This window comes from Xiphophorus hellerii, chromosome 1 (assembly GCF_003331165.1).
Source record: "Xiphophorus hellerii strain 12219 chromosome 1, Xiphophorus_hellerii-4.1, whole genome shotgun sequence".
Classification (NCBI taxonomy): domain Eukaryota; kingdom Metazoa; phylum Chordata; class Actinopteri; order Cyprinodontiformes; family Poeciliidae; genus Xiphophorus; species Xiphophorus hellerii.
In genome coordinates, this window is record NC_045672.1 from 12,878,076 (window position 1) to 12,898,076 (window position 20,001).

Consider the following 20,001-nt stretch of genomic DNA (forward strand, 5'->3'; position numbering starts at 1 on the left):
TTAAGTTTAGCTTCTTTTAGTAAAAAAAAAACCAACACACTTATAATTGACTTTATTGTGATCTTACCATTGTGATAAAAAAAAAAAAGTTCTGTATTCTCTTTAGCTTTCCTGTGTTTTTGCTCTTAATCAGACATAGTCCAGCTCAGTTGGGTCGATTAGCATGCATGGTTATGTATCCCCGTCTGTAATGAGGCCTTGAAGTTAGAGTGTACATCAGAAAAACCAGCAAGGACATAAATTGCTTCAGAACTGTCTGGTTGAGCATGTTTTGTTCCCCTCCTCTCCTAAATTTTAATCAGTAATAATCCTTTTGTCATTTGCTTTCCTGACTTCGTCCCAACTCTTGCTGTAATTTTCTTTGCAAAGACTTGAATCATAAAATAAAGACTCGCCATCTGTCTCTAAAACTTGTTACCTTTTTGTTCTGCCGATCCAAATAGTCTCCAAACTGCAGCGTCTTTTTGATCTTAAAAACTGCATTCTGTGTAATTAGAGACAAATGCACTTCACCAGGTGTGGTGAACATCTGGCTATTACAGCGGGAAAATACTCCATCATAATTATGAAAAGTACTTAAGATTTGCGTGTTAAAATGTAAAGTTCCTTGCAAAAGTATTCATCCCCTTGAACTAATCCATATTCTCCAAACTTCAATCTGTTGTGGGACGTCTATGTAGATTTGCATGACAATACACAGAAAAACTGCTAAAATGAACCTTTCTATCACTTTTATATTTTAAAAATACTTGAAGATTTTCTTCTTGCCACTCTTGTGATGGGCCAGATTTGTAGAGTGCATGACTAACGCCTCTCCTGTCAGCAGATTTTCCCACCGTCCATGGACCATATCTCTGCTTCTTCAATGACTGCTCTAAATGGTGCTATAAGTTTTTTTATTGTGAAACATCAGAGTAAAGGAGAGCGAAGAATACAATGCATGCCGCTCATTGAATATTTTTGAAACCCATGTGTTGTTTTCCATCCACTTAAGAAAGTTGATCTGTCAGATAAAATTCCAATAAGATGCATTGAAATTTGTGGTTGCAACCTGGAAAAATGTGGCAAAATTCAAGGGGTAGTAATTGTGTTTGGAAGGTGGAAGGGTTTTGTGGTTGCCGTTGCCCACCTTTGGTTGATACTCAAATAAAAACCGAGTTTTTTTGATGAAGGTGTCTTTAAGGCTAACTCTGTTCCTGTTTTCAACCCCACAGGAGACAGTTTCCTTCCACTCCTGCCATTCCAAAGATCCCCTCGTGGCAGATTCCCCTGAAGTCGCCGTCAGCAGTCGGCTCGCCGTCTGTTAACCACACCAACAGCAGCAGCGACATCTCCCCCGTCAGCAACGAGTCCGCCAACTCCTCCCCAGTCAAAGATGGACACCAGAGCCCCCAGGAAGCGCTGGGGGGCCCAGATGGAGCCCACAGTATGAACGGTGACTCCCACACGACTCCGCTGCTAGACCAGGTGCGCATGGAGGTGCAGGGTGAGGAGGAGAAGAAGGAGGAAGACGAAGAGGATGATGTCAGCCACGTAGAGGAGGAGGAGGAGGAGGAAGCTTTGAGCATGCAGACGGAGGATCGAAGAGGCGGAGACGGACAGATTAACGAACAGGTGGACAAACTGAGGCGGCCCGAGGGGGCCAGCAACGAGAGCGAGGTTGATTAGCCGAAGAGCAGAAAGCACAAAAAAAAAACGCTCACTTGTCATCTCGGCTTGTTTCTCTACGAACCTCCCCGCCGACACTATGTGATTTCTGTCCACCTTCCCCTTCCGTTTCCACTTCCCCTTTGTTACATTTTAATGTTGATCAGAATAGGGAGTAGGTGTGGGTGTTGAGAGAATCCACAGCTGACAGATATTAGTGTGGCTGGTGACTGAAAGGCTTCCCACAGTTTACTTTTGATCACGCTGAGCCTTGCGTAGTGAAGTCTCTCCGAGAAGAGAAATAATAGAAGTGATGGTAAAATCACAACAACTCTTAAAGCGCCTGTTTAATACTAAGCTTATGTGACTTCTTACTTTTAATTTAAATGATTTGATCAGCTAATTAGCAGCTCTGCCTCAGCGTCACCGTGACCATACGGATTCAGACTAAAGCTGCACATCCGTTAGTCAGAAAGCAGATGTTGCATCACTCTCAAAGTTACGGTGAGTTTCCTGCGAAGCATTTTTCGAGTCGCTCTCCTTGCTGATGGCAACAGGAGAGGACAAGCTCTTCCAGGGCCGATGCTTTTAGCCTCTTTTATGTGTCCTTTTGCATTGGTGTCAGTCTGTCAATAATTCACAAGGCCAGCAGGGTGGCATTTGGGTGAAATAAAAGCCCTGAAATTTGAGATTAGAATGTGATGACGGGCTTTGTTCCATGCCGGTGTCAGAGTGCTTCATATGCTCAGAGAAGGAGGGGAGGGGAGAGAGAAGATAAATGTTTTTCTCCTTTCTTTCTTTCTTTCTTTCTTTCTTTCTTTCTCTCTCTCTTTCTTTCACTAGCTTTCCTTTTTCACCGAGGGCAGAATCCTGCATCTTTGCGCGAGAGCGTTTGTTTGTGCGCGAGAAAAAGAACCCAGACAGTCTGCAGAGCTATATCTGCGTCTCCAGCAGGGCAGCTGATTTGGTTTGTGAAGTATGTTAATAATCAAATGATCAACAAATAACAGATGTATTAGTTCATGCAGCTTGAAATGTCAAGGAGGCTAAAAGCGGAAATCTAATACTGGAAGCCCAGTTGCATCGTATCATTTTCTGTGACAAACCCTCCGGTCCAAATTAGGTAGGGCCTCCCACAGTGAGTAATCTTTACAGAAAACGGCAACAATATTTTGTAATTAAGCTGCAGTAAGACAAAAGCGCTGCCACAGATGGAAGTTGCAGAACTGGTATTACTTTCTTTAATCTCTCTCTCTCTCTCTCTGTCTCTCTCGGTGTGGAGGTGGATGGGGAAGTTAAAAAAAATGCCCCGTGATTGAAAAGGAAAGTAATAAATGAATACTTGACTTATTGAATTACTCACTGTGTCTCAAGCTAACAAGAAGAGTCCATGACTGAGAAGAAGGGATGCCAGCCTTTTTGTCTCCATCACACGGCTTTCCTTGATGTAAAGAAAATGGCACAGATTACACTTTGTTGGGTTAATTAAGCATCAAATAGGTTTACTGTGTTCTGTTAATGCATTTCATTTTTTTGAGGGGAAGTCCTGAACATTGTATAAAAGTCGTCAACAACTGTAATAAATCTGGTTCACCACAAGAAGAGTGACTTAGTTATTTTAAAACTGAAACAATGTACAGTGAACGTTATTCCTTTTACTAGAGCAGGCCTACAAATTGTGGCTAGTTTTAAACTGAAAATGCAGAATATTTGAAATGAATTGACATTCTTTAAAATCTGTAATATGGTTTTGATAAAGTCATAGTTTTTATTATATTTATATGAAGCTTTGAATAAGTATTCACACCCCAAAACTGTTTTTGTCACATTACAACCACAAACGCTATTGAAATTTCCGGATGTAGGTGAAAGAGCCACAGTCATTTTCTTCCTTAACTGACCAGTATTTATCTTCAGTTCTGATGAACCTGCTGCAGAAAAACATCCCCACAGTATGATCCTTCCTCCACCATGTTTTACTGTGAGGAGGTGTTTTGTTTTTTTTTTTTCAAGGTGATTTCCAACAATGGTTTTCCTTCACACATTGTTTTGCGTGTAGGCTAAAACGTTCTATTATTGTTTCCTCTGCATCAAAAAAAATTGGTCCTTTTTGACAAACTCCACCCAGGTGGACTGAATTTTAATTTGGGTTATTAGTAAGAATGACTAATTATATCATGTATGTCATGCCTTTCAGCTTTTGATTTGGAAAAAAAACTGATAAATGTTGCACTACTTGGTGCAACATCGAAGTTTGGAAAAGTTCTAGGGCTGTTTATGCATTTGCAGGGTGCTGTATTGTATGTCTTTTGCAAAAAAAAAAAACCCTGCAACTTCAGCTACCGATGAGAACACCAGCCTGAGATACTGTATGTATGTGTTGACTGTAAAACCTTGAATCATCCTCTGCTGAGTGGTCTGAAACCATGACAAGCAGGGACTTCCACCATTTTCTCAGCTTTCTTGGCAGAAGTGACTAAGTGAAGCGCTGTGAGATCAAATGTTTGAACCTTTGTTTATTCCTGTAGGTTGATCAACAGTACATGCCTCCTGCTTCCTGTTATTCAAATACCATGTTCAAAAATGTTGATGTTTAAATTTCTATTTTTTTATTATTGTTATTTTTCTGTTGGGAAGCTGAGTAAAGCTACTTTTAACCATTTAAGGTTCAACATTTGAATTGAATTTGCAGTTATGATTTCATTTATTTAAAGTTATACCAAATCATATTTGGTCCAAATGAGTCAAATTTGATTGTTAACAAGACAACTTTAGATTTCGGGTGAAAGAAAAAGATGTCAAACGCCGTTTGAGATGATTGTACAAATAAGCTCCATAAAATGAAAATTCAAGTGTCGTCAGTAAGATGCTTCCTTACACCATTGTAACACAGGCCTGCCTAAGGAGATCCTTCCTGGCCACAGACATCAGTGTTTATGGTGACTCTTTGAAGAAACTTTGTATAATGAGCGCTGTGCCACCATACATTTTTTTTTTATACTTAGGCAATGGAAACACAGCAACCACACAAACCATTTTTTATGGATCAAGACTAGCATCATGTATGGGAGAAAATCACTATTTGGACTCGTGACTTTGTAACTTTTACTATAAACCAATTTTCTGTGGCCAGATCAAAATGAAAGGTATTTGCCATGCATTGTCAAGTGTATGAATTTAATTTATCAAAGTTTGGATGATCAATAGCATTTCACATATTGATGAGGTGTATAAACTTCTCTAAGGTTCGATAACACATCCCTTTGTAATCCATTAACCTCTCCCTGGAGTTCAGGCCAACCTTAGATTTATAGGGACCTACTGTAATAAATCCACTTGTACATCATTTAGTGTCTTGGGGGATTTGCAGTGCATTCCTGTCTGCAAAGCATCATCTATCCTAACCTCATATTCTCATCTGCATTTTGAAGAATCCAAACAACAGCCACCATAGTTTGCATACCTTGTCGTGAACCCAGTGTGCATTTAAATTTGATTCCTCGTGCCAGCCGCTCAGCGTGGTGGTGGTAGAGAGAGGGCCTGTTTGTCCAATGCAACACCTTGGTTTTGACACCATTTGACTCCCCAGCAGGGAGCCTTAACCTCATCAATCTTGCTGCTAAACGGAGAGCACTCAATAGGATGGTGTATTGACACGCTCTGAACTCCATTGTTCACTGGAACTGAGCACTCAGCAGGTTAGAGGCCTGAGTGTCTCCTTGGATCAATGCAGGAGTTGTTAGCCCTTAGCAGCGGCAGGAGGAGCAGTTGGAGGACAACGGTGGCTCCCTCTGCACCTTAGACAACTTCTCTGCTCCAGCCAGAACAAATCTTGGAGCTCAATTGGTAATCCTGTCCCAGTTTTTATGTTTTCACATCATCCTAAATGAGGATATTTCTTCTTTCTGAACTGGATTCTAAACTTGCAGATAACTCGAGGAGGTGTCCTGCAATATGCTTTAAGTAAAGGTCAGGATCCAACAAACTGGCCAGTTTTTTATATTCCCTGTAAGACAGAAAGAATAGTTTGGGTATGCATTGTGGAAATCTGATGTCATTTTTTTTTACAACTAACTCTTGTGGAGATACTAATATACGAAGAAAATTTCTTTTTAACTTACTTGTATTTTAAGTATATTTTTAAGTATAGCACGATCATACTTAAAATATAAGTGAAACAAAAGTGAACATCAAAACAAAATGCAGACATGAAAATGTCTACATTTTCTACATAATATTTTCGACTGATATTATTACTGTTACTACTGTATTAGTCCAATCATTGTACAAGGAGTGAAGTCATCAGTTGAAAATGCCGAATTTTTCATCAGTAGCTATTCTCACTTTTCTGAGACTGAACTCTATAACATGAATGGGCTTAGGAAGGATTACAAGTGCATTTTAACAACTTAAATAAAACTGTAACTGTAGGTCATTTGATTAATTTAAATCTGAAAGTGAAGTATATATTCTTTGAGTGATACTTCTAGGGAATTTCTTTTAACTTTGATGCCTTACAGCGAATGAAACCCAAAATCCAGTTTCTCTGAAAGCCAGAATTTCACAAAGTACCAATATGAAATGTGTTTTAAAACTGAGCTCTGTGATGGACAGGCGACCTGTCCAGTGTGTAGCCCTCCTCTTGCCTGTTAACCACTGGAGATGGGCACAAGAATAAGCGTGTTAGATAATGTACGAATGGATGGATATTAATATTGAATTTTTATGTTATGACTATTTAATGGCATTAGACAACCATAGAAAAGACAGACTAATTTACCAGGCTCTCGGTGACTGCCTCAAGCAGGGTAAGCCACAAAAAGTGATTGATAAAGAAACTGTTTTTCCAGACTGCTATATCCAATCCAACTAACAAACTGTAGTAGAAAAAAGAAAAAAGCCATCAGGGAGAACCACCACTTTGGAGGATTGTGAAGAAAATTAAAATCCAATGTTCATTGGGGCGCTCAGCCTAAATGAACATTGTTTTTGATGACAAGCTGAAGGCAGGAGTGTCAGGAAAGAACAGGCGTTTCTTAAAAGACAGTCCAATTTCAAGGCATTAAAGGGGCATTATTATTATGTGTTTTCCAAGCATGTAGTGCCATTTTATCAAGTAACTATGTTAACTTCAGTTGTTAAAAAAATGCTACATCAAATATGACTTAAAGAAATTTTACTTTATAAATCAGAGCCTTGAAAAGGGGCCTCTGTCACTTTAAAAACTCCTGCTCTTTCTGAAACTCCGCCTTCAGGAAGTCATCACCACATCTCTTCTATTAAGCCTGTAGCAACGTTTTTACTAGAGGAGGAGCTGAGTTAACAAGGCGGTGCTAGGTCCTCCCAGGCGTTTTTTCACAGCCGAATGGTTGTCATGGCATATGAAAGGATTTCTCAAACATGCATAAAAGAATCAAGGCAAAACTCCAGGTAAGTTTTGTTACTTTTTCTGCACAATTTTATAGCGCAATGTGCTTGGAAAATACATATTACTGCCCTTTTAAGCCACTCATGACCAGAAGCATTTTACCTGTGTTCATTTTTTGTGAATGAAGGTACAAAGGACTGCAGAAAAAATAGAGGATCAATGGCTTAAACTTGCTTGAGGTCAAGTGTGAACTTTCCACAGTCTGATAATCTGGGGAGCCATGTTATTTGCTGGTGTTGGTTTACTGTGTTTTTATCAAGACCAAACTCAAGGCAGGAATCTACCAGAAAAATTTAAGAGCTCCTCAGATTCCTCTCCGCTGTCAAGACTTACACTTTCCAGCACCTACCTGCACCACCTAATGTATCCGTATCTGCTTAAATGACAGAAGCTGAGGTTAACTCCGGTGAGTTAACCTCTGTTTGCAGTTTCCTATCAATTCATGGGAAACTGCAACACACCAGACCCAACAATGCAGATGAACTGAAGGACAAAAGCAATCTGATCTTCCTTAGCAACTCAACAAAACCAAAGGCCATGCTGCTCCGATGCAGTAATTCATGCAAAAAGGAACATGGACTAAGTATTAAGTGCATATACTCATATATCGTATAAGTGCATATAACCACATACGTTAAACAGTTCTGTATAAAAATTCTTTTTTATTATTCTGATATTGTATTCAAAATTTCCAAGACATTTGAGGATATGAACCACAAAATAAAACACAGAAAAGTTGAAAAAAATAAAACTAAGTGCAATCAAATAAATTAGTACACAAACGAGTAGCCCAAAACAATTTTGGAAAATTAGTTATCAGATTAGAATACATGTAAAATTAGATTAACAAAGATCTCAAGAGAATTGAATAACAAAAAGGTTTTAACTGGATAAGACCTTGAGACAGAAAGCCAACTGTCTCAAGCCAACTCTCATGAAGTCGGCTTCAAGAGATATAACTCTCTTGAAGCCGACTTCAAGAATGAAGAGACTCAAGACCTTTGCGCTGTTGATTTGCTAGATTAGCTTTCTGTTAAGTGTTTAGGTTTAAAAAAGGTGCATCATTTAGAATTATCGAGGCTCCTTTTTTTAAACTGAATAGGGAATAACTAAAAGCTGTTAGTCAACTGCTTAGTCATCGTGCTCCACTGAACTTCATTCACCGTAGTAAGTTTGTATTTGTCTGGTTTCTGCTTTTTAAATGTCTTCTTTAGTGGTATTTGACTAATTTGCTTCATGTAATTTGCGAGGGTAAACCAGTCATAGACTAGCGGTGGATGCTAACTTGCTAATGTCAATGAAATCTGTTGGACCGCTGAAGAAATGTCTACCAGAGACTGGAGCAGGAGGTGCATACGGAGTTGTTTTAACACACGGAATGCGTTGACATTTGTGACTCTATCGGCTGTTGTTGTGGGTAAGTATGCGTTTATTCTGTGCATGGGCAACACATATCTTGAACCTATGTGCTGTTGACAACAGTGTTCTGCTATGACAACATGTTTAACTTAAAAATGTATATATATTTTTGATTTTTGTGTCTGCTGCTTATTACACGTTATCAGTAAAATAAAGTATTTATAGACTTTTTTTTAGCTGAAGAGTTCAAGCTAGACACTACTAGCGTGCCGCTTCAACAGAAACTAACGTTGGGAGAACCGTTTGTTGGCTGAAGAGAAACTCCATATTTTGTTGTCAAGGCAACAGAGTGATGTTTATTTACTTATTTTAAATCTAGCAGCCGTGTACCTGGCTGTTTTTGTACTTCTAAGAATATTGTTCCATCCGAGTAAATTATAGTTTCAGAAAGGTAATTCAAATCACAAATTCAGTTCAGAAAGTAAGACTTATGTACTAGACAGACTATGGTCACATTACGATAAATTTTATGCCTTCATTTAAGTCAATTTGTGTCATTTGAGCGTAAGCTAATAAGAAAAAAGGACACGCACATTTAAAACCAGTTATTTGTGTTATTCATAAAGAGGGAAAGTCAAATGTTGGCTAAATACTTATACAAAATGCACATATAGCAACCATATACAAATCCTGCCAGACTCCTTAAATATTTTATTATCTTTGTTTAAGACTCGACTGAATAATATTTTACCCTCTTTATGAAGAGTAAATTCTCTCTTTTAAGGTTTGCAAATTCCATGACAGGAATATATTATGAAAATATATATGATCACACTAAATATTTGACGATGATCATTGACTGATTACAAATATTTAGTGAAATGCCTAGATAATTGAAATGTAACATTTATCAAGCATCTACTATGTAAAGTAAATGGGAAATAATCCATGTCTCTGCCATTGCTTTAACTGATTAAAAATACTGTTTGGCTATTAACATTTTCCTATGCATTTTACTATCTATCCTTTTCTGGTGAAAACCAAGTTGAATTTTATTTTCAGGCCTGTACAAAGCTCAGACTTGAATTCCAATGAAAATCTGTGGGGTACACTGAAGACCAGGGTCTTTGTGAGAAGACCATAAAATCTCCAATAGCATGAAATATTTGCCAAAGACTTATTACAAACTACAAACATTGACTACTGGCATCGGAGGAGCTAATAACTTTGATAGAGATTTGGTTTTGTGAAAGAATTTGGTGAAAAGTAATTCTATGTAAGCATCCAAAAGAAATAGTAGGATGTTTGGAACTGCTGTGTTGAAAAATCATTGATCTGTTTAACAGCACATGAGAAATTTTTGGAAAAAGAATTGAAATTTCATCAAGGGACTAATAATTTTGACTTCAACTGTGTATGTATATATACCAAAACTTCTTTTGCTCTTTTGAAGGTGTTGCTATTGGCTTGGTTTTGAAGACCTTTACAACTCTTACATTGTACGAAAGAGCTTGGCTTCGCATTCCCGGAGAATTTCTTTTCCGGCTGATGCAGTTTGTTACTGTCCCTCTGCTGATGACAAATGTGATACTCGGTAAGTTACAAGAGAGATTTCTAATGCTGTCAGTTGTCACACAAGTTTTAAATGCTAAGTTTCCAAAATAGAATGTAATAATTGACTTAAGTTGACTCCAAAATACAACAAAGGCTTTTGAATTATTCTTGCAGCATTTATTTTTTCTTACCATTTTGTGTGCACCTTGCTATTGTTAAACAGAATTTACTCTATTTTTCTCTAAAGAAGTACCTGAGATTTTATTAAAATGGAAAAAGGCAACAAAATACTAAATATTTCAATTGAAACCTGCAGACATTTAAAATAAACTATTGTCATAATTACTGACAACAGTCTGCTGAGATAACAAATATGCATTCACAAATATACTTTTTTGAGCTCAAACTTAAAGATAAAACTCAGCATCAGATGGTAGCTATGGTAATAAAACAGTCTAACTATGAAGATTGTTCTTTACACTTTGACAATGTAAACTTGCCAACTCCTTAAAATCTTAAATTTAAATGTTACACAATTTTTAATTTATTTTAATTAGTCTATGCTGAAACCATTAAATCAAATTTACCAACATTGACATTCTCAATAAACAAATGTTGAAATTCTAGATCAGTCTGTGTTAAAATTATGGGGGCCCCTGAATATCTGGGAGCCCTAAACAGCTGTTTTGTTCATTTGTACCTTAGCTGCCAAATGTGACCAGTATATGGAGCTGTTTTAAGATCCAGTGGCTGATGACTTAATTGGGAGATAAAAGATGTGCAAAAAACTTTATATTTATTTTTAATTGTATTTTTTTTTTGGTTAATTGATTTTAAGACTATAGTTATGTGTTTAATCATCAATAATGGCTTTCAGTAATGTAGTTACACAGTAATATTTTTATATTTCTTGTAAACATACATTTTTTTAATACAAAACACACATTGACCCCCTGGTGGACCTCTCTGGTGCACTGGGCTTGGCAAGTTTTTTGGGGAAATATATATGTACATATACATAAAAACGCCTTTTTAATCTGCTGTACATCCATTTTGATCTCTCCTGTTAGCTTTGTCAATATTATCTCCAAGTCATGAAGGCTGAATTGCCCCATTCGCATATTATACTGCTTTCAGCATGAGAAAGCAGAATGAGTTTAATCTATGTTTGTAATTGTGTTTATTTTGAGTAATTTAGTCTTCTCTACAATACTTAAGACAGGTTTTAGTTATGGACTTTAAATCAGGGTTGTAAGGACCGAAAGATTAACATAAATTTCCTTGAAGGATTAACATCAATAATTTCCTCCTTAGCTACCTTCATGTCACAACAGTATGTTTACCTATTGTGAAATTTTTATTTTTTATTATTATTTTTTTTTTTTCAATTTTTTTCTCCGAAGAGTTTTTGCGGCGCTAGTGGCTCGTATTTTTTCGACAGTAGGCAGACAGGAAGGAGGGTGAGGAGAGGGGGGAAGACATGCGGCAAAGGTCGTCGGGACCGGGAGTCGAACCCGCGACGTCCGCGTCGAGGACTAAGGCCTCCAAACGTGGGGCATGCTAACCCCCTGCGCCACCACGGCACGCCCCTGTGAATTATTTTATTGTTAATCTTTCTCAACCCATGTTTTTGTTGTTTCCACAGGAATTGCTGGTGCCACTCTCAGTCCCTCCAAAAAGATCACTAGATGTGCATTAACATACTTTGGCTTTACAACAATAATATCTTTGCTAATAGGTAAGAGAAATCTTGCTTATCAACATGATTTTTTTCATTTCTTAACGGAGCATTTGGTTTTTCACTGCATATGAAAAAACAGTATTGTCTGGATTTCAACTCTAACTTGCTTGCTGGGCGACCGGGCTCTGTTGAGCCTAAGCCCTAACCTTTGGGTGGGTTGAGGGTACATTACAAACAGCCAGACATTAGCTTTCTCCATTATTTCCTAGACCTAAACTACCCTGCTCTTCCCCATCAAGTTCCCCTATAAATAGATTTTATTTTACCAATTTTACTTTACTGATTTATGCAGTCTGAAAAACTATGGCACTGGTTATAACATTTTCGGGTCTGAATAACTAGGAAAACAAGAACATGGAGAATAGAAAAAGATAAAATAGAGATAAAATCTTCTGGCAAAGATTGACAATATTAATAAAAAAGTGCCCTTTCAGTGGTTCACCAGACCTCTTAACATCTTTTTTTTCCATCCAGAAAACATTAATCCAACATAACGTACAAACAATTGCAACAGGAGGTGGTTCCTGAATAGTCCAGGAGTTCGCAACAGAAAACAACACAGCATGTTAAACCTTCATGGTAGGATTGGAGGTTAAGACGGCAGACAAATCACAGACAGAATAGTATAAGATAAAATTTTTATACAATCAAACTCTGCCTTACCATAACCTGTTCTGTACGTGAAATGTGTTCCCTTATGGTAGATGTACCTGATGTTTTTCAAAAAAGAAAAAGGGGGGAGTGGAAGAATCCAGCACAGACCTGACATGGGACATGAGAGTGGGATCAACCATTAGTTGATCATTTTCTGTGTGCTCTGTGTTCAGGTAATTGGTCTTTGGGGATGAAATAATATGTTCTGTTTTTTAATCATCCTGCAGACTTAAGAGACAGGTCAGTTAGACCCCACAAGTGTTTAACTCTGTGCGCGACCCAGCAGGGTTGTACTGACCCCATGTGCGCTTTTACAATTTTTGTGTGTGTGTGTGTGTGGTTTCGGAAAATTCACTGCTGTCTGACCGTGACATTTGCTGCGCTCCTCCTGAGCAAGACCTCATGAGGGTTAAAGTTATTGATTATTGCTGATTCATCTTTTCATTAATGATTTATGGGTCAGAGGTGAGTTAACATAAAATAAAATACTTTCTCTGACTGAAAAGAGTAAGAAGCAGCCAAAGAGGAACTTCAGAAAATCCAAGAAAGTACTAATCAGGACCATTTTAAAAGGACATTTGGTCACTCTTACAGAATAGCGAAGTTTTAATATGATGCGTTAGAGTTCTTACACAGCCTGTTTCAAAGCTTCACTTATCACTAACAACAAAAGGAGGTGGCATGGCATAGATGTGCACTTAAGCTAATTTAATGGTTCTTTACGAACCCGCCTCTTCCCATCCTCTACATCAGATTAGGTAAAATCCTAAATGTCTTGTTTCATCACCAGAAACTCAAATCAGAACTACTCAGGTTCATCTGTGTGTTCATCAAAGTCATGGACAAGAAAATAATGCTTTCAAGGACTATATGGAACTACAGGTAAAACCCTGTCCCCTACTGATTTAAAAGATGAAGACATTTCGTCTGGTGAAGCTGAACTAGCTGAACCATCAGGCGTCATGTTCCACAGTGAAATAAATTTAACGTCAACACGGACTAATGGTGCTGTCACGAAGGAAACGCCTGATCTGAAACTGACACACCCAGATACAGTGGTTTACAAAAGTATTCCCACCCCTTGGATTTTTCCATATTTTGTCACATTGCAACCACAAACATAAATATATTTCATTGAAATTTTATGTGAAAGACCAACACAAAGTGGTACATGATTGTGAATGAGAAAGAAAATTATACATGATTCAGAAATTGTTTTTTACAAATAAAAACTGGAGTATGCAAAAGTAACCCAGCCCCTTTCAGTAAATACTTTTGGGGAACCACCTTTTGCTGCAATTACAGCGGCAAGTGTTTTAGGGTATGTTTTTACCAGCTTTACGCATCCAGTGACTGGAAACCTTTGCCCATTCATCTTTGCAAAGCAGCTGAAACGGAGTCAGATAAGATAGGAAAGCGTTTGTGAACAGCAATTTTGTAACAAATAATGGGAATGTTCAAGGGGTATGAATACTTTTGCAAGCCACTGTAGCTGAAAATTGCAGCTGTCTTCATGGTGAAAGTTTGAAGTCATGTGAAACAAAGATTGGGTTGTTTCGCCACAATGACGAGAAGAATTCTCAAACTCGTCAATCTAAGGCTTTAAAATCTAAGATCACTTTTGCTGAGAGTCTGGTACACCGGTACTTTTATAAGTTCTAGTGCAAAGAGCTTTACTACTAATGCCACTTTCTGCGTAGGTAATTTTAGCAGTTAGTTCACACTGTAATGGTCAAATTGAGTGATTGTTGGATTCTTTTAGTGAAATTAAGAAAATTTGTAGCAAAGGATGCATCTGTAGCTAAAGAAAATTAAAAAAAAATTTTAGCAAAATGTGTCAGTATGTGAAAAGCTCAGCCCTTTGTGCTATCTAAACCGATTAATAACTAAATAACAAAAGGTGCTTAGTCCAATAGGTTTTTTACACAATTTGAACCAGAAGAAGCTGAAACCTTTCCACTTGAGGAGTTCTGGCTAGAAGATATTTACAGACTAAGTTTTTTTAATATATATGTATGTTAAATGCAAAATGTATAACATTTTTGTACGGTTTTGGCTTAATTACTTCTTTGAATATATTGTTCTTTCAGCAAATGAATTTGAGCCCGTTTACTCTAGGTAGCAATTAATCAATTACTAAATTAGTGATTACCATTATTTCAATTATTGTGATAAATCAATTATTGAAATAGTCCTTGATAGATGGATGGACAGACTGACAGAAAGATAAATGGATAGATAGATAGATAGATAGACAGACAGACAGACAGACAGACAGACAGACTGACTGACTGACTGACTGACTGACTGACTGACTGACTGACTGACTGACTGACTGACTTACTTACTTACTTACTTACTTACTGACGTACTTACTTACTTACTTACTTACTTACTTACCTACCTACCTTTGTTTCTATTGCTCCAGTAATAAATTAATACAGTTATACTGCTGGCTGGTAGGAGTCGTAAATTGTTGAAACAGTAATTCTCAAGTGGGCATTCTCTGTTATGAAACCCTTAGGAATTCTGTTACGTAAAGATGGACACTGTAGCTCGATAAAAATAGACTTTATTAAGCCTTAAGTGTCCTTTTACTCTTACTGAACATCTTTAACTCTTGTTTTGCATCATGTCTCATAGGAATCACCCTGACAATGCTGATCAAACCAGGGATCACTGCAAATCCCGAAAAATCAGATGAAGTTACTGACTTTGATGATGCCTACAACACCATTGATGCCCTGTCTGATCTAATAAGGTGAAAGCAAATTCTATGTGTGTAGCCTCATTCTTACTAACAAAAAAATTTCATTTTTATTTTTGTGTGATTTTTGTTTTCTTCATATCAGCCTCTTATACATCAGTAATTTAGAACATACTGAGACTGTGTCTCTTGCCATTTGCATAAAAACATGTTTAAAGTGGACCGAAAGTTATGTTCCTCTCTCTCATAATGTTTTTGTCGCTCTGCTGTGTAGAAACCTCATTCCACACAATCTGATTCTGCTGAGCTACAAACAGGTATGTCTCATCACTTATGAAATTAGAAGGCCCCATTAAGCAGACCATCAAATATTCATGACTTAACTCTATTTGGTTTTAGTACAAGACTAGGAAGGTGTATATAAATTCACAGACGGTCAACGGTACCCTTCCGGTAAAAAACATTTTTTCTGCAATATTGAGGCACTAAGTTGGCATCTAGCTTTATGTATTTACTGAGTTTCTTCTCTTATAGGAAAATCAAGAAGTGCAGTTAGTAGGCGAAAACATGCGAGGGGTTAACATGCTCGGATTGATAGTGGTGTCAGTTTTCATTGGGAAGAGCATTAGGAAGATTGGAGCTGTGGGCGGAACCTTTCTGGAGGTCATCAACACCGTCAACATTGTCTCCAAAAGTTTGGTGAAAATAATAATGATGTAAGTGAATACGGCATCTTTTGTTGTTTGTAACAGGTTTTGGGCAGACTAAATTTACCAAAGGATTTGAGGTTCAAAGAAAATTGTGATCGGTCCGAATTAGGATTTTCTCTTTTTGTTTTGTGACCTTCTAGCTATTTTCCCATTGCAGTGATGTTCATGATGGCAAGCTATGTTCATACCATTGCAGACGACTGGCAGACTGTTGTTAGCCTTGGAAAGTTCATCACCGTAATTGTTACTGGGTAGGTTCTCTGCCATCAGCTGGTTTCTCACTCATTTCGTTCAGTGTAACTAAAACTGACATACTGTCTAATAGACTTCTCATCCATGGTTTTTTGGTGTTGCCACTCATCTGCTTCTTGTGCATGAGAAGGAACCCCTACCCGATCTTTCCAGGGATTGCACCTGCATTGCTAAGGGGGATGCTCGTTTCACGCTCGTAGGACAATTCCACTGCGTTTTTTCTTTTTATTTAAAATTCACATTTTGTGTGTGTGTGTCAAATGATGAAGTTGCAGCAATGTTGGGAGAATTTCTAAATGTCCAATACAGAGAACTTGTGCCTGTGTCTCTTTAAGTTATGCGGCATCAGAGACTTTCAGTTGTTGCGAAGATAGACTGAGGATCAACAAAAGAATAACTCGCTTCATGCTGCTCATTGGGATCCACGCCAATATGGATGGAACGGTCCTTTATGAGATGGCTGCTGCCCTGTTCATTGCTCAACTCTCAGGCTCCAGGTTGCACTGGAGCAAGATCATCAGCATTGCGTAAGTTACTATCCCGTCCTCCACATATTCAATCATGTGTCCGACACCTTCCTCTGAAATTCTGGTCCATTTGGCTTTTTCAAGGCTTCATGTGTTAACAACTAGAGGTGTCATTTCAGGGACTATCATATCAACTCCATCCATTATCTTACACGCTTAGTCCAACTGGAGTCACCAGGTGTGCTAGTGCCTATGTCTAGCTGTCAATGGGTGAGAGGCGGGGTACACCATCAACAGTTCACCAATCCATCGCAGGGCAACACAAAGAGACAAACAATTATGCACACACACACACACCACACACACACCCTGGGAGAATTTAGAGAGATCAATCAATGTTTTTGAACTGAATGAGGAAGCCAGAGTCACTGGAGAGAACCCACACATGCACAGGGAGAAGATGCAAACTCCATGCAGAAAAGAGCCTGGGGATTCAAACTCATGACCTTCTTGCTGCAAGGCAACAGTGCTACTAACTGCACCACTGTCCAGCCCTCATCTTTGAGACACTAACTACCGTTGGATGTGGGCTTGGTTTTAACCCCGTCATTGCTTGAATACAGTATTGTGTCATCTGCAAAGAACACGTTGTTGAGGGTACTTCCCAGCACCCTCATAAGAACACTGGATTTATACAATTTCAGAATGGTTTGTCTTTATGATCTCCTCTACTTTTTCTCTTTAGTGTGACAGTGGCAGTGGCCACTCTTGGAGAGGCAGGAATCCCCGCTACAGGAATGATGACCACCCTCTTTATTTTGACCATCAGTGGGATTCCAGTGAGACCTGCCTCCCTTTTGCTCTCCATTGAATGGCTGCTGTAAGTTTTTAACAAAATTGTATTTTTTTTACCTGATGTCAGACATATAAAAGGTTTTAAAAAAGTCTTTCTTTTTTATGTCTTGTCAGAGATCGCCTCAATGCCGCTGTCAATATCATGAGCGACTGTTTTGGTGTCTTTCTCGTTGCTAATGTGTCAGAAGGAGAACTGAAAAAAATGGAAGAGGAGATGCCTTATGAGCATCTACCAGGTAAGGCTGCAGGGTTTTTTTGCACATATGAATAAAAACACAAGTATTGCTTAAATGATTGAATAGAATATTAATGAGTTCAAGCAATTAAAACTCCAACTGCGATACAATAGTGCCCGTATGTCTGATTTATTTCATTGGTAAAGCATGTGATCTCCAACGTAAAGAAATAAAGCGTGTTTTGTGAGCGTAAAATTTGTTCAGCCACAATTTGATGCTGTATCCAAACCATTGTTGTGTACACTGTGTACTCGTTACACTTACAAGTTACTCTGTTAAAGTAATGGAAATATCAGCAGTAGTGGTAGATTTTAAATGAAGTATCATCCATCCATTTTCTTCCACTTATCTCTGGGTCGGGTCATGGATGCAGCAACCTAAGCAGGGAGACCCAGACTTCCCTCTCACCAGCTACTTGGGCCAGCTCCTCTGGGAGAATCCCAGGATATTCCCAGGCCAATTCCTCCAGTGTCTCTTCTTCTGGGTTTCCTCCTGGAACACCTCACCAGGGAGGCGTCCAGGAGCGATCCCAACCAGATGCCACCTCAACTGGCTTGTTTCGATGTGGGGGAGCATTGAGTCCACTCTGAGTCCCTCCCGGGTGACCGAGCTTCTCACTCTATTTCTAAGGGAGAGCCCAGACACCCTACGGTGGAAACTCATTTCACTTCCTTGTTTTCTTTCGGTCACTTCCCAGAGCTTGTGCATCCATAGATGAGGGTTGGAACGCAGATCAACTGCCAAATCACCACAACAGACAGCGATACAGCGCCCAAATCACTATGTGATGTGATATTCTTGTTGATCTCCCACTCCATTTTTCCCTAATTTGTGAACAGGACTTCAAGATACTTAAAGTCATCCCTTTGAAGGGAGCCTGATCTTCTGGATCTTTTCCTTTAAAGAACTTTACAGAGCACTGACTTATATTTAATTCTTTATATTTCTTTTTAAGAAGCCAAGCTGGGGGTCATTTGTTTTATTTTGAAAATTTTCACTGGTAGGATAAAAATTATTTTATGAGCCATATATATATATATATATATGGCTCATAAAATAATTTTTTTTTGGTCTGTACTGTATATGTATGTATATATATATATATACAGTATATCTGTATATGTACTGTATACATATATATATATATATATATATATATATACATATACAGTACAGACCAAAAGTTTGGGCACACCTTTTAATTCAATGAGTTTCCTTTATTTTCATGACTATTGACATTGTAGATTCACACTGAAGGCATCAAAACTATGAATAAGATGTGGAAATATGCACTAAACAAAAAAGTATAAAACAACTGAAAATACCTCTTATATTCTAGTTTCTTCAAAGTAGCAACCTTTTGCTGTGATTACTGCTTTGCACACACTCTGCATTTTCTTGATGGGCTTCAAGAGGTAGTCACCTGAAATGGTTTTCACTTCATAGGTGTGTCCTGTCAGGTTAATAAGTGGGATTTCTTGCCTTATAAATATATTCAAAGCTCTGGAAAAAATTAGGAGACTTCTTCAAATTATCAGTTTCTCTGATTTTACTTTTTTATAGGTACATGTTTGAGTAAAATGAACATTGTTCTTTTTTTTATGAACTACTGACATGTCTCCGTAATTCTAAGCAAAAATTTATATTTATTTGCAGAAAATGACAAGTGCTCAAAATAACGAAAAAGATGCAGTGCTTTCAGACCTCAAATAATGCAAAGAAAACAAGTTCATACATTTAGAAACAACAACACTAATGTTTTAACTCAGGAAGAGTTCAGAAATCATTACTTGGTGGAATAACCATGAGGTTTTCAATGGGGTTCAGTGCAGTGGTCTTTTAATTTTTTTTCAGAGATGTACATATGTGTATGTATGTATACACAATATTTTATATATTCTGTAGGCATCTTTGTTTAAGTTTCCAGCATAGAAATTTACCATGGGTTATTATTCACACAGCTTTATTGATGTCTTGTGTTTTTGTCTGTATTCAGAACCGTGGAAGCCACCAGAGGAGCTTGCTTAAACAGCAGCCCTTAGCAGTCCTCAACAACGACACGATTGTTGACAGTTGTAAAGATGAAGCGATGGACTTCAGCATTTCTATTTTTTGTGCCATTTGCATATTTATCACCTTTGTAAGTTTGCCTTGTAATGGTATTGCTGTTATTTTAAATGAGCATGCTGACAGTTATTTCAATATTGGGTTTATTTGAGGGAAAATATATATATTTAAGTTTGTTTTAGTTTTTTTTAGTTACTTTTATTGTTTTTGTCATTTGCACTTATAGCATTTTACAGTACTACGATACTTTTGGATAACTTCAGCATTCTGTCATTATATATGATGTTGTTTGGTACTAAAGAAACAATAAACGTGCACTTGAGC

The 20,001-nt window shown here is 37.9% G+C and overlaps 2 protein-coding genes across 5 annotated transcripts in view; both read left to right on the forward strand.

Moving 5' to 3' along the window:
* The window catches only part of pex14 (peroxisomal biogenesis factor 14), a 62,310-nt gene extending 57,811 nt beyond the window's left edge, over positions 1–4,499 (forward strand). For 3 of the 4 annotated variants that reach the window (XM_032572269.1, XM_032572276.1, XM_032572285.1), the window contains one exon: positions 1,215–1,668. In XM_032572269.1, coding sequence (XP_032428160.1) covers positions 1,215–1,668 — 454 coding nt within the window. Of the gene's footprint in view, positions 1–1,214 lie in introns of all 4 variants that reach the window. The other variant, XM_032572261.1, reaches the window with a different exon arrangement.
* Positions 4,500–6,888: 2,389 nt separating this feature from the next.
* Positions 6,889–20,001, forward strand: LOC116719501 (excitatory amino acid transporter 3-like). The gene is made up of 12 exons (XM_032562032.1): positions 6,889–10,028; positions 11,634–11,726; positions 15,027–15,144; positions 15,365–15,407; positions 15,490–15,543; positions 15,625–15,806; positions 15,941–16,051; positions 16,126–16,248; positions 16,388–16,579; positions 17,265–17,399; positions 17,489–17,610; positions 19,607–20,001. The coding sequence occupies exons 1-12, from the start codon at positions 9,851–9,853 to the stop codon at positions 19,636–19,638; spliced, it is 1,383 nt and encodes a 460-aa protein (XP_032417923.1). The 5' UTR covers positions 6,889–9,850; the 3' UTR covers positions 19,639–20,001.

Bases quoted from the DNA above. Each gene is read 5' to 3' on its own strand.
- LOC116719501 (XM_032562032.1), top strand. From the start codon at position 9,851: ATGTATATATACCAAAACTTCTTTTGCTCTTTTGAAGGTGTTGCTATT. The intron at 15,807-15,940 runs GTAAGTGAATAC...GTGACCTTCTAG, and splicing joins TTGGTGAAAATAATAATGAT to CTATTTTCCCATTGCAGTGA. The intron at 16,580-17,264 runs GTAAGTTACTAT...TTTTCTCTTTAG, and splicing joins AGCAAGATCATCAGCATTGC to TGTGACAGTGGCAGTGGCCA.